The sequence below is a fragment of the Somniosus microcephalus genome, chromosome 3, assembly GCF_052327205.1.
Source record: "Somniosus microcephalus isolate GS21.2 chromosome 3, FLI_Smic_1.0, whole genome shotgun sequence".
NCBI classification, from domain to species: domain Eukaryota; kingdom Metazoa; phylum Chordata; class Chondrichthyes; order Squaliformes; family Somniosidae; genus Somniosus; species Somniosus microcephalus.
In genome coordinates this window covers 214209496-214223723 of record NC_140989.1, presented here as the reverse complement: position 1 = coordinate 214223723, position 14228 = coordinate 214209496, and the positions used below count along the sequence as shown (strand labels likewise).

The following is a 14228-nucleotide window of genomic DNA, read 5'->3' as shown; positions in this document are numbered from 1 at the left end:
TGGGTAAAGAACTGGTTGTCGAAGGTGAAGACATTGTGGTCAAGGATGAAGCGGATGAGTTGTAGGATGGCGTCTGGAGATTGGCTGTTGTTGGTGTTGAGTACTGAGGCTGTCGCAGCGATGCCGTCATCGTGGGGGATACTGGTGTAGAGTGCCGAGATGTCCATCGTGGCGAGGAGTGTTCCTGGTTCAACTGGTCCGTGGGTGCTGAGTTTCTGTAAGAAGTCTGTAGTGTCGCAACAGAAGCTGGGGCTTCCCTGTATGATGAGTTTCAGGATGCCCTCGACGCATCCAGAGAGGTTCTCACACAGGGTTCTGTTGCCTGATACGATAGGACGTCCGGGTGTGTTGGCTTTGTGTATCTTTGGGAGGCAGTAGAAGTCTCCCACGCGGGGAGTACGTTGGATGAGAGCGCGTAGGATGCTGTCTGGATCGAAGGTCTTGATCAGTCTGTTGAGTTGGCGGGTGTGTTCTTTGGTCGGATCTGCGGGTAACTGTCTGTAGTGTTCCTGGTTGTCCAGTTGTCGGTATGCTTCTTTGCAATAGTCCGTTCTGTTCTGTATGACGATGGCTCCTCCTTTGTCTCCTGGTTTGATGACGACGTTGCGGTTGGTCTTGAGAGCGTGGATGGCGTTGCATTGTGCTCGGGCGACATTCTGGACTGTCTTGTGAGTGCGGCTGATGAATCTGGCGTTGATGCATCTCTTGACAGCTTGAGCATACATGTCAAGCTTAGGGCAGCGACCCTCCGGAGGGGTCCAATTTGACTCTTTCTTCTTCGGTTGCTGCACTGCGGATCCCTCTGTCTGCTGTTCCGGATCATTGGTTGTCTCATTGGGTTCGCTGCTGACACGGCAGTTAGAAAGATTACCTGTAATCATCTGGCATTATTCTCTGACTATATAAGCTGTGTCTTTATGCATCTCTCCACTTCACCTGACGAAGGAGCAGCGCTCCGAAAGCTTGTGATTTCAAATAAAACTGTTGGACTATAACCAGGTGTTGTGTGACTTCTTACATTAATCTAGTAGAGAAGCATCTTGTGTGGTACCTTATCAAAAGCTTCTTGAAAGTCTATGTAGACAATGTCTACTGGGCTTCCCTCATCCACTGTCTTCATAATAGAAAATTGCTCCAAGTGAATTAGTCTTTTCTGTTTGGTTTCTGGTATGGTTGTATTATTTTTTATGAACGTGGTGTGCAGTTTTAAACTGGTCTTTCAACAGCTCACACACCTCAGTGGATGGCTTCCGGCAGTCACACACAATGTTATTTTCCATCGTTTAATGGCTAATTTCATGGCTGTTTTAACTTACCACTGAAAATTATAATGTTATTACTGGTACCTGTAATTCAAATCAGACATTTGAAGATTTCTACAAAGGTTATGATGTTGGCAATGCAATTGAGTTGGACAATTGAGCCAGACGAACACCAATGCAGGCTCTAAAAGCACCAAACCAGCCACTTGGGAGATGATGAGACACATCCGTGCCTGCAGCAGAGAAGAGTGCTGATTTCTTGCTTGGCTTTTTTGGCAGGTGGCGAGAAAGAAAGGGAGAGTGAAAATTGAACCATTTTGTAATGAACCCAGCAATAAAGTTAGACAGAAGTCGTACTGCAGCTGACCTGCATGTGGTACTAGTGCGGTACGAATAATGCCAGAATTACAGGTTTGATTTCCAAACATGTGAAATACACTATCTGGAGATCTTGTCGGGATGATGTTGAATCTAGGCCACTGGACTCATTTAAGAAACAGTGAGATGCTGTAATAGGAAGAGTGTAGAGTTACTATTTTGGAAAGATGAGATCCAATTGTGTAATCCTGTTCTGGCTGCCAGCTAGGCAATGAGATCCAAGAGAATCACTCAACATTTATTCCTCAAAACAGAATCTTGAAGACAAACATTTCTTCAAATTGAATCCTTAAACCTTTTGGATTATACATAGTTATGCAGGTTTTCAGGCACAACATTCCCACCCAATTTTTTTTTGCCTTTTTTCTGCTCTCCTTTCCTCCCTCAGACTTCTTTTGTTAGTTTTCTCCCCTCCTTTCCTGAAGGACCTGGTTTCTTTTTGGGGTACAGTTCCATAGGTGTGGCCTCCTGTCTGGTACTTCGCGCAAGTAGCCATTCCTTCGTGTGTGAGCTTAAGACAGTGACTGCTGGCAGGCTTTTTCGCCTGTGAGGGGTATCATTGTTGAGCCTTAAGCTGTCCTCACCCGATGCCCAAATGCGTAAATGGATAGGAGTGGGAACCATGGCTGAGTTTTTCCCTCCCGAGTCCAAGGATGTTGAGGCTGATTGTAACACCCAATTGCTGCCCCAGCTGAGATCAGCTTATTCAGCACAAGCTGGGACTCAAACCTGGGACCTTCTGGTCTGTATTCAGTACACCACTTCGTCAAAAAGAAAATACTGCAGATACTGGAAATCTGAAATAAAAAAAGAAAATGCTGGAAATACTCAGCAGGTCAGGCAGCATCTGTGAAGAGAGAGAAACAGAATTAACATTTCAGGTCGATGACCTTTCGTCAGAACTGGAAAAAAGCAGGAAATGGAACAGATTTTTAAGCAAGTGTAGTGGCTGGGAAAGGGGGGAGGAGATAAAAGAACAAAAGGGAAGGCCTGTGATAGGCTGGAAGGCAGGAGAGATTAAGAGACATTTGAAAGACATTAAGAGATATTCAAGGCAAAAGGAGATGGTAATGGGACAGGTTAAGAAACAAAGGATGGCTCTAGATGAAGTGTAAATTACGCTGGCAGAATGGAAGACAGCTGCCCTGTGGGAGAGAAGAACAGAACAAAAGTGTGGATAAAAAAAAATATATATATACTAGCTGAAGTGCCCGGCGGTGCCGAGGCTTTTTCGAGGGAATGTTGTTGTTGGAAGAGAGAGAGAGAGAGCGCGACTGGGGGGAAGAGAGAGCGCGACTGGGGGGGAAGAGAGAGAGCGACTGGGGGGGGGAAGAGAGAGCGCGACTGGGGGGGAAGAGAGAGAGCGACTGGGGGGGAAGAGAGAGAGCGACTGGGGGGAAGAGAGGGAGGGGAGGGGGGAGGGAGGGGAGGGAGGGGGAGGGGGGGAGGGGGGGAAGGGAGGGGGAGGGGGGGAGGGGGGGAAGGGAGGGGGAGGGGAGGGCGGGGAAGGGAGGGGGGAGGGCGGGGGGAGGGGAGGGGAGGGGGGGGAAGGGAGGGCAGGGAAGGGAGGGCGGGGGGGAGGGGAGGTCGGTCGGGGGGAAGGGAGGGCGAGGAAGGGAGGGAGGGGGGAGGGCGGGGAAGGGAGGGAGGGGGAGGGAGGAAGGGAGGGAGGGGGGAAGGGAGGGCAGGGGGGGAAGGGAGGGGGGAGGGCGGGGGGGAAAAGGGAGGGCGGGGGGCGCCCCCCCGAGGGTCGCCCCCCGAGGTGAAGACCGCCGATTGCGCGCTGCGCCCCCCGCCCCCCCCCGAGGTGAAGACCGCCGATTGCGCGCGCAGCAGCAGCTGAGACGCGGCGTCTCTCTCTCTGGCTTGGTCAGCGTCACGGTTACCCTGGCAACCGGGCCCGCCGGCCGAGAGAGACGCCGCGTCTCAGCTGCTCCTGCTGCGCGCGCGGCCCCCCACCCCCCGCCCGAGGGTCGCGGCCCCCCCCCGAGGTGAAGACCGCCGATTGCGGCTGTGGGATACGTCCGGCGGGCCCGGTTGCCAGGGTAACACTGGACGCTCAGCAAGCCCCGCCCCCCCGGCCAGCCAGAGAGAGACAGCGCGTCTCAGCTCCTGCTGCGCGCGCACCCTAGCGGCGCTGGGCTGAGGCTCGGCCCTCCAGTCTTCGAGTGGGGCCGGGAGGTGCCTAGCTCGGGCGTGGGTGCGGAGGAGACGCCGAGGCTTCTAGGCCTACCTGGAAAAACGGGGAAAGGTAGGAAAATTAATGAGATTAGATAAGTTAATTACTTTCTAAATCATTTTTTTTTTTAAAACAATATGTGTTTTAAAAGCAACGTTTTTTTTAAGACGCAGAAAGCGGGAAAAAGAAAGGAAAAGTTTGGAATCAAGATGGCGGCGACTCACCTCGGTTCAGAACGATAAAGCCCGGCGGCACACGCCAGCAACCTGGCGTACGATTGGTCGAGCTCGAGGTCACTCTGTCGCTAATGAGCGGATAATGAGATGTTAATGAGCGGAATGTTGAAGGTTTTTGGGATACCGCGGGCGCAATTTTAGCCCGGCCGAAACGTAAATACGCTTAAAACCGTCTCGGAAGCGTAAGCTTTCTTTGGAGGTAACGCGCGCGTAGGTACGCCCTGTAACTTTCGAGTGCATACCCGCAACGCACACGCGATGACAGATAGACAGACAGACAGATAGACAGATAGACAGAATGACAGAAGTACCGATTTATATATATAGATAGATATATGTTATGATCTGACCAAACAGACTGATAAGGTGCTATATTCAATCCCCAATTTGTGCTGAGTTACCTGATCTTAGCCTGGGCAGTGGCATGGTGCAATAATGGCAACAATTGCAGTGAATGGAAAAAAGAAAGGAAGACTTGCATTTATATAGTGCCTTTCACGACCTCAGGACATCACTGTTGTATTGTAGGGAACGCGGCAGCCAATTTGCACACAGCAAGATCCCACAAACAGCAATTAAATAAATGACCAGATCAATGGAACCATGACCACAATGTTTCTACAAACTAAAGGTATCTAATACTCAACTGAACAGTTAGGTACCAGGAACAGCTAAAGAAAACTAAGACCGCTATTAGATTAACCAAAAGGATAATGGGCAAGAGGATCGTAGACAATTGTGGAAGTAACGGGAGAAGCTTTTTCAGTTACATGAAGAGTCAGAGAACTGAAGGGTGCTCGAGGACAAGTTACGACAGACTCACGAGGTATTGTGGAAATATTAAATTACAGGAAACTTTGTGCTATCCGGCACCCATAGGACCGAGCTACTGCCGTTTTTTTAAAAGCTCCGGATAGACCAGCGTCAATGTTATCAGATAGGAGCTTTTCATCGCAGTATCTGACCACAAATACTGTTGCTCAGCAACAGCTTGTAAACACTCGGCCCGTGGCTTGGAAGCGTCTCTGAAGCTGTTGCTAAGATACAGAGACGCTTTCTAGAGCCTGCCGTGTCTGACCACAAACACTGTTGCTCAGCAACAGCTTGTAAACACTCGGCCCAGTAGCTTGGAAGCGTCTCTGAAGCTGTTGCTAAGCGACAAAGACGCTTTCCAGAGCCTGCCTGTGAAAAGAATGCTAGGAGAAAAAAAAACACCTAACCAAAACAGCTGCTGATTTCTGCCGTTAGATCAAAGTTGCCAGACATTCAACTTCCGGATAGCTCAAAGTTTCCTGTACTACTTTGCATCAGTCTTCACTCTTGAACACGATGCTCGAGTGTTAGAATTTAATGATGTTGTTAATAAAACTGTTAATATTAACAGAGATAACCATATTGTTTTAGATAGAATTAGGAACTGAAAATAGATAGGGCAGCCGAGCCGAATGATATCCACCCGAGAGTCCCAGAGGGACCCTCGTCCCAAATGATTCAAGGGTGACCTGTATTGGGGACAGTGAGTTAACTTTATTCAGCACAAGCAAGACTTAATACATTACAGTACTCGAGCAGCAGCTTACAGAGGATAATTGAGGCTTATATTACCCCTTATAATTTGGGTAGAAGCCACAACCGTGAGTAAGCTGCACCCTGTGTCTCTTGTCTCTCATCTCTTTTGTCTCCCGGGTGTCTCCTTGATTCTTCCGGAGATCTTCTACTCTTTCTGAAATCTTTTACTCCTGAAATCTCCTACACTTTGCGGCTGTTAAGACTCCCTTCTTACACCCTTACTCTCATGCAAAACCTATGGAGTCTTCCTGAACCAATCACTGGCTTACATCCAAAATCCAATCATAAAGATGCCACGTTCATAGCACCCTGGTTTACGCAGGCTTTAGTCTTATGACAACCTTCCATCATCTGTTTTTGACCATCAAGACTCATATCTGGAGTAGTTATGGCAACACAATGTAACGTGTCTCCAGAGTAGAGATATGGATCCTTGCTGTTTGCTGCGAAAGGCCTATGTTTTTAATTCACTGCCGATATCATCACATTCAAACACATTGGTAGCTACTCCTGACCTTGATTCGCAGGCTAGCTGCACTCTGTCCCATCCTTACTGTTGGCTAATATCCAACTTTCACACAGTCTCCCTATTCGACCATGGCAATTCTGTTTCTCACCCCAGGTTGTCTGGTTACAGCTTACTCATAGGCTTTCAATTATAAGCAAAAGGGTTACATGTCATATATAATTCAGGTCATCATTACATACAATTTATAATTACAGACGTCTACATTGAATTCTTACACACGATTATAAATCCATTACTGATGATAAGATATTAATGATAAGATATTAAAACAGGTATTCCAAAAATCAACTAATCCATGATAATCTTACATCAGGGAGGTGGGACACATGCTGTGCGAGCCCCTTGCCCATGCTATTTTTAACAGCTCACTGCACTCTTTGACAGTTCCCTTAGACTGGAAGGAGGCTAACGCAGTCCCCATCTTTAAAAAAGGAAACAAGATTGACCCAGGTAACTGTAGGCCCATTAGTTTGACATCAGCAACAGGAAAAAAAGAAAAGACTTGCATTTATATAGCACCTTTCACGACCACCGGACGTCCCAAAGCACTTTACAAAAGAAGCACTTGTGAAATGTAGTCACTGTTGTAATGCAGGAAACGTGGCAACCAATTTGCACACAGCAAGCTCCCGCCAACAGCAATGTGATAATGACCAGATAATCTGTTTTAGTGCTGTTGACTGAGGGATAAATATTGGCCAGGACACCTGGGATAACTCCCCTGCTGTTCTTCGAAATAATGCCATGGGATCTTTTACGTCCAGCTGAGAGGGCAGATGTGGCCTCGGTTGAACGTCTCATCTAAAAAAGACGGCAGCGCAGACAGTGCAGCACTCCCTTGGTACTGTACTGGAGTGGTAGCCTGGATTTTTGTGCTCAAATCACTGGAGTGGGACTTGAACCCACAACCTTCTGAAAGATGCTCAAGGGAATCATTAATGATGCAATATATGACAAGTTAGATAGAGAGGGACATATCAGAGACAACCAACATAGCTTCAAAAAAAAGGTCATGTCTTACAAATGTAATTGTAGTTTTTGAAGAAGTCACCAAGATGGTGAATGATGCAAGCCCAGTAGACATTGTCTACTTAGACTTCCAAAAAGCTTTTGACAAGGTACCGCATAAGAGGCTTCTCTACAAGATCCAAGTATTAGTGGCAATACATTGAGCTGGATTGAGAACTGACTGGAAAGTAGCTATAGATGGATTTGGATCTGTTTGGAGACCGGTCACCACTGGTGTCTCATGGGGATCGGTGCTAGGACTGTTGCTCTTTACTATTTTTATCAATGATCTAGATGTAGGTGTTGGGGGCACGATCTGCAAGCTTGCAGATACTAAGATTTGTGCAAGAGTCAGGACTGTAGATGCTCGACTGCTTCAGATGACTCTAGATGCATTGGGAGATTGGGCTCATACTGGCAAATGATGTTTAACTTGGAAAAGGTGCAGTGTTATGCATGTGGGCAAGAAGAATACAACATACATATACCCTTCAGGGAAAAGGATTAAAACAACTGGGAAAGGAAAGAGATCTGAGCATTCTAGTTCATAGATCGCTAAAGGTTCATGAGCAATGCCATAAAGCGATAGCTTGAGCGAATAGTATATTGGGGTGCATTTATATGACAATAGGCCTCAGTTAGAATACTCTGTCCAGTTTTGGTCTTCTCACATGGTGGGTGATATTGAGACTTTGGAAAGGGTGCAGAGACGGGCCACTAGATTCATTCCCAGTATGAAGCATTTTAGTTATCAAGATAGGCTAAAAGAGCTAGAACTTTACACTTTAGAGAAGTGTAGACTTAGGGTTGATTTGATTGAGGTTTATAAGATGATGAAGGAAATAGATTATGTTTGGGTAGACAGTTTGTTCCAATTAAATAGCTTAGGAAGGACCAAGGGTCACAATTTTAAGCTGTATAAGTCTAGATTAGATGGTTCTTTTCCCAGAGGACAGTGGACCTGTAGAACAGGCTGCTGGTTCTCAGAATTCTTTCAAGTGAGAGCTGAACCGGTTTCTGGCTTGAGCGGAGAAACAAAAGGTAGGTACTGCAAGGAATAATCAGTGATCTCCTGGACTAGTTTTGATCACCTAAGAGGGTCAGAGAGTAATTTCCCAGATTTGACGCCAGAATTTGGCCTGGGTTTTTAATCTGGTTTTTCGCCTCTCCCAGGAGATCGTATGGTTTCAGGTGGGGTGGAGTGTGTGTGTGTATTGTGATGCAAAAGGTACCATGATTGCGTGGGACAGGCTGGATGAACCAGAGGGTCTTTTCCTGTCAATCATTGTTCATATATTCGTAATTCAGGATTCACAACAACCCCTCCCAATGTTCCCTCTAAAAATGTTGTTGTGCGCGGTCAGTTTTTTCAATGCGCGGTACCTTTAAATCTTTTGCGCAGCAGCTCTGTACACGTGCGGAATTTGAGAGCTTGCGAGCAGCTTGTGCGGTACCTTCAAGATTATGCATGCTCGCGCAGCTTAAAAGGAACAGTGACCCCTCCATGTAATACACATCATCATCAGGGCAGATGTAGAGGGAGGCCTAATATAGCACGTTTTTGTAAGACAACAAAATCAACAGTATTTTATTATAGGGAAGACATGTATATCTGTTCCAAATTTGTGTGACTAAGATAGAACAGAACCGTGAACAAATAGTACTCCGCCTTGACTTTCCTTCTCCATCGACCATTACCTGAATAGAATGTGTTGATTTTGGCAAGTTCCTTTTCACAACACTGAAAGAACTTCTCCTCAAACTTGGCATAGTATCGCTTAACAGTATCTTCATCTGTGACTGTGAAAGTAAAAAGAACACTGTTACTGATGTTCAAAGTTTATTAGCGTGTATTTCAAATTCAGGCCGCTGTAGATACCTTCTCGGGTTCAGTTGCACCCGTAGGCAAACTGAGTGTCTTATTTTTCTGGGATTTGACTCGCACTGCCCTATTTCTACTTGTACAATAGTGTGACTTGGGGGTGTAATAATAATAACCCCTCGAGACCTGAATCAGATATCAGTATCTCTCACATATGTATTTCTTCAATCTCTCCAAAGGCAAACTGAGTGAATATTTAGAGAGAGTAGACTTGGTACAAATCATTAAACTGCTTTATTTCCCCAGGTGAACAAGAGCAAATTTATGGTCAGATTCACTTATTTCCATCAATACAACTTCCCTCCGCGTAATAATATAAAAATAGCGAAGACACTACACTACCCCACTGCAGTGGGTTGTCTATTTTCTAAAGTGCTTCCTCCAGCTCCCATATTTCTTGCAACTATTTGTTGCATTCAATGACTGTGCAGCATCCTGTTTCCAAAACTCAAACTGCCTGTGTTGGTATCTCTTTCTATTTCTGGCTATTCATAATCAGGACGAGATCAAAATTCTTCCAACACAATAGGTGTCAGGGGTTTATCGATTACAAAGACAAGTTAATAAAATGATTAACTCTGTTTCTCTCTCCACAGATGCTGCCTGACCTGCTGTGTGGAATTTTTTTTGTGGGTGAGCTGATTAATCTTGCTTTTTGTCCCCCTTGCTTTTCAAGCCTTCCAAATTTCATGCAACACCCCTGGCCCACTAGACCTCTAGTCTCTTCCAATGTCAGTCTGAACCAACTGTAACAAGAGGCGCAAAAAATGCTTGAGTTGACAGCTTTAGATTCCTCTCTTACATAGAATATACAGCATAGAAACAGGCCATTCGACCCAACTAGTCTGTGCTGGTGTTTATACTCCACACGAGTCTCTTCCCATTCCATCTAACTCATCTCAGTCTTTCAGTATCTCTTTCTATTCCTTTTTCTCTCATGTACTTGTCTTGTTTCCTTTTGAAAGCATCTATGCTATTTGGCTCAACCACTTCCTATGGTGACGAGTTCCACATTCTAACCACTGTTTTTTTTTAAATTTGTTCATGGGATGTGGTGTCGCTGGCAACGCCAGCATTTATTGCCCATTCAAGGCTGAGATAGAGAGATTTTTGGACTCAAGGGATATGGGGATCGGGCGGGAAAGTGAAGTTGAGGTAGATGATCAGCCATGATCTTACTGAATGGCGGAGCAGGCTCGAAGGGCATATGGCCTATGCCTGCTCCTAATTCTTATGTTCTTATCCCTAACAGCCCTTGAGAAGGTGGTGGTGGTGAAAGAAGACATTTCTCCTTATTTCCCAATTGGATTTATTAGTAACTATCTTGTATTAATGGCCCCTAGTTTTGGATTCTCCCACAAGTGGAAACATTCTTTTCCCATCCACCCTGTCCAACCCATTTATAATTTTGAAGGCCTCTATCAGGTCACCTCTAAGTCTCTTTTCTAAAGAAAAAAGCCCCAACGTGTTCAATCTTTCCCTACAGCTGTAATCTCTCAGTTCTGGTACCATCCTTGTAAATGTTTTTGCCATTTCTCTAGTGCTTCTATGTCCTTTTTATAGTACGGAGACCAGAACTGTCCACAGTATTCTAGTGCAGCCTGACCAGGGTCCTACACAAGTTTAACATAGCTTCACTACTTTTGAATTCTATATCCCTAGAAATAAATCCCAGTGCTTTGTTAGTATTTTAATTGCTTTGCAGACCTGTGATGCTACTTTTAATGATTTCGTCACCTATATCCCTTAACTCTTCTATCCCATTCAGTTTATTTTCTAAAGCTGTAGGTGATGTTTCTATTTTACCTACCAAAGTGCATCACCGCACATTTATCTAGGTTAAAGTTAATTTGCCACTTAACTGCCCAGTCTACAAGTTTTCTAATGTCTTCTTGTCTTATGAACTCGAGAACTGTGATGCACTGTGGCCACAAGTCCATGTCTAAGCATTGTTGGTCGCTTAACACTGGGATTCTTAAAAGGGAAGGCAACTGCACGGATTAGTCAATTTGAACGGATTAGTCAATTTGAAAGTACTAAGCCACCTATATCCCCCCCTCCCCACCATTTAAATTAACATTTAAATATAGTTAGGCAACTTCTAACTCCCTTTAAGATGCCCAAGAGATAGTGACACATAATGTACATGGTAGGCAGGCAGTGTGTACCCATGTGCCAGTATTCTCTTTCAAACAGTCGTGCTGCCATAGTAAATTTTACTAGGAACATACACAGAGCGTGCAACGATGCAATTGGCATTGTAATGTCATCACTAGCCAATCTTGTAAGTGCATGCCAAGCCATGCCAGCTAACTGCTGGTTAGAATATTAAGCGGAACAATATTAGCACAAGTAACATAAATGGGAAACAAAGGACATCGTCCACTGGACATAATATTTACCCAATAAGGCCAACCCAATGTGAGCATGCTAGCTTTTCCATCCCTTAAGGGGATTTTGTTTCCCCAAATTTTGGAAATAGTTTCTTTGTGTTGGCCCTTTGGATAAATGGATATCTAAGAGATGCCCAACACATTGTCTGTATTTTAGATATTGGTGCCCAATTTTTTTTCTACATTCTAGGTCAGATCCCGATTAAAATTTTATAAATGAAACCATTAATGACTGTGATAGCCTGTCTTCCTAATCTCCATGGAGGAGATACTCCAATGCTACCTCTGCAAGGTACCCAAATCAATAATTTGACAAACAAAATCCACCACTGCACATCAGCACTAATTTGGCAGAGTGGTACAGCAGTGTTCTTTGCTATACCACTCAAGTTATAGAAGGGAGAACTCGGCACTGGATGCTTAGACAACTGGGCTTCTTCACCAAGTGCTTAATTGAAAAAAAAAACTTGGTACTAACTGAAAAAAATATTCCTTTACATCTATAACTACAAAAATCTGCCTAGCCAAACAGTCGCCTTTTATCTTGCATCCTTGAATTCAAGTGATTCCAGTAAATGACAGACAATCTCTCACTGTTCTTAACCTCAAAGCTACACATTGTTCAAATAAAAGCAGAATACACGCATGAAGTTCAGAATATTCAAGCGCATTATTGCACAAGGCCAACTTTTCAGCAAGAGAATAAATAGGAATCACATCTACTTCAACATCCGCCAAGCTACAGGGAACACAGTGAACAGGATTGAATATACAATCAGCATTCATTTGCCACTCTTCTAGAAGAGATTGATTAACCCTCTCAATATTAAGAGATTGTAGCATTTATACATACGCTTAAAAACCAATTACAACCCTCAACACAAACTTGTCTCATCTTTTTGTATATTTGAACAGGATGTTGATTGATTAACTGGGGAAAACAGATTTGCAGGCTACAGGAACACAGTAGCCCACATTTTACTGCCAAAATAACGGCGAGTTTAATGCGCCCGTCGTTATTAATGTGTAAATCGTCCAGCAACTTGTGGCGAGGAAGTGATACTCCGTGAGTTGCAAATCGCCACTGAAAGTTAGGGCTATTATTTAACAGCGTAAGTGCCTTTTTAATGAGATTTATGTTCTTGCAATGTCATTCAACATCTCCAGCCCAGAAAGGGAACAACTGGAACTGTGGAGCCACATTCCCACAGGTAGTAAATTGTTAGAGAATTTAAAATTAAAAAAAAAATTCTTACTTTTCCTTTCTCTCTCATTCCAATGTTTCCCTCCCTCTGTACCTGATTTGATTCGAATTCACCCTATTTCCTTCTCCGTCATTCCCATTTCTTTCTCAATGCTTAAATCTCCTTGGTTAAGGAGCTAGACTGTTGGTCCCTTTGTTCACCAAGGTCCCCGATACCCTGCTGCACCATTATCAGCTCGCACTTCCAGCAACTTGCAGGTGAAAACTTTGAGCTGAAGGGCGAGGGAAGAAATTCAACTCCTGAGTAAGTAATGACCATCAACCTGGTTTTGAGGTGGACAGTCTGACTTTGAAGGTGGCGGTCAGTAATTTTGATAATTCAAAACTGGACAGAAAAACGGTTTTCGTTTATATAGTGCCTTTAACGAGGTTAGAAAAAACATCCCAAGGCGATTCATAGAAGTGTAATCAGACAAAAATCAACGCTGAGCCAAAGAAGGAGATATTAGATGGGGTTATTAAAAGCTTGGTCCAAGATGTGTGTTTTAAGGAGGGTCTTAAAAGAGGAGATGCAGGTGGAGAGGTTCAGGGAGGGAATTCCAGAGCTTAGGGACTAGACAGCTGAAGGCTTGGCTGCCAATGGTGGGGCGAAGAGAATGGGAGATGCACAAGAGGCTGGAATTTGAGGAACTCAGATAGTTGCAGGGTTGAAGAAGGTTACAGGAGAATGAGAATTTTAAATTTGAGGTGGTGGTGGACCGCAAGCCAATGCAGGTCAGCGAGCACAGGGGTGATGGGTGAGTGGGATTTGGTGCAGGTTATGAGATGGGTGATGCGCTATCAATTACTCATAAAAGACTGAGAGTTAAGAGAGTAACTAAAGGCTTTTATTAACAAAAGAATGAAGGTCTGCCTCGAGTGGTCGACCGGTCCAGAAATACAAAGGGCTGGGGAGCAGTCACCTTTATACTAGGACTTGTGGGAGGAGTCAGCCGAGGCATGTCCAGGCATGTACACAGTGGAATACAAACAGTGGTTTACCACATTCACCCCTTGTTTAAAATTGAGTCCGGCGGGGTGAAGTGTATTAAAAGTTAGTGTATTGGAGTCTCTCCGGAGGTCTTGTCTGCCGCTGTGATCGGCGTGGCGACGGCAGGGGTAGTGGAGCTTCCGGCGTCGAGTCCTGCGTGGGCTGTGGCACAGGCGTGTCGTCCTCGTAGATGTCGAGCGGGTCGCGGGGCCCAGGCCTGCCGTCTGCTGGGGCTGGATATCGGATCGTGGGGGGGGGGGGGGGGTGGTAGTGAGTTACTGCGGCCCCCGAGGGTGCAAGGTCTCTTATGGAGACTGTGTCCTCCCGCCCGTCCGGGTATGCAATGTAAGCATACTGGGGGTTGGCGTGGAGGAGGTCGACCCTCTCGACCAGGGGGTCCGTTTTATGGGTCCTCACGTGCCTTCTCAGTAGGACCGGCCCTGGGGACGTCAGCCATGGCGGTAGCGATGTCCCCGATGTGGACTTCCTTGGGAAGACAAACATTTTCTCATGAGGGGTGGCGTTAGTGGCAGTGCAGAGCAGTGACCGAATAGAGTG

The 14228-nt window shown here is 45.4% G+C and overlaps 1 protein-coding gene across 2 annotated transcripts in view; it reads right to left on the bottom strand.

Moving 5' to 3' along the window:
• LOC147121714 (solute carrier family 53 member 1-like) overlaps positions 1-14228 on the bottom strand; it is a 332605-nt gene that overhangs the window by 166693 nt on the left and 151684 nt on the right. For both annotated transcript variants that reach the window (XM_085982159.1, XM_085982160.1), the window contains exon 2: positions 8860-8961. In XM_085982159.1, the coding sequence (XP_085838285.1) occupies positions 8860-8961 (102 nt within the window). The remainder of the gene's footprint in view (positions 1-8859; positions 8962-14228) is intronic.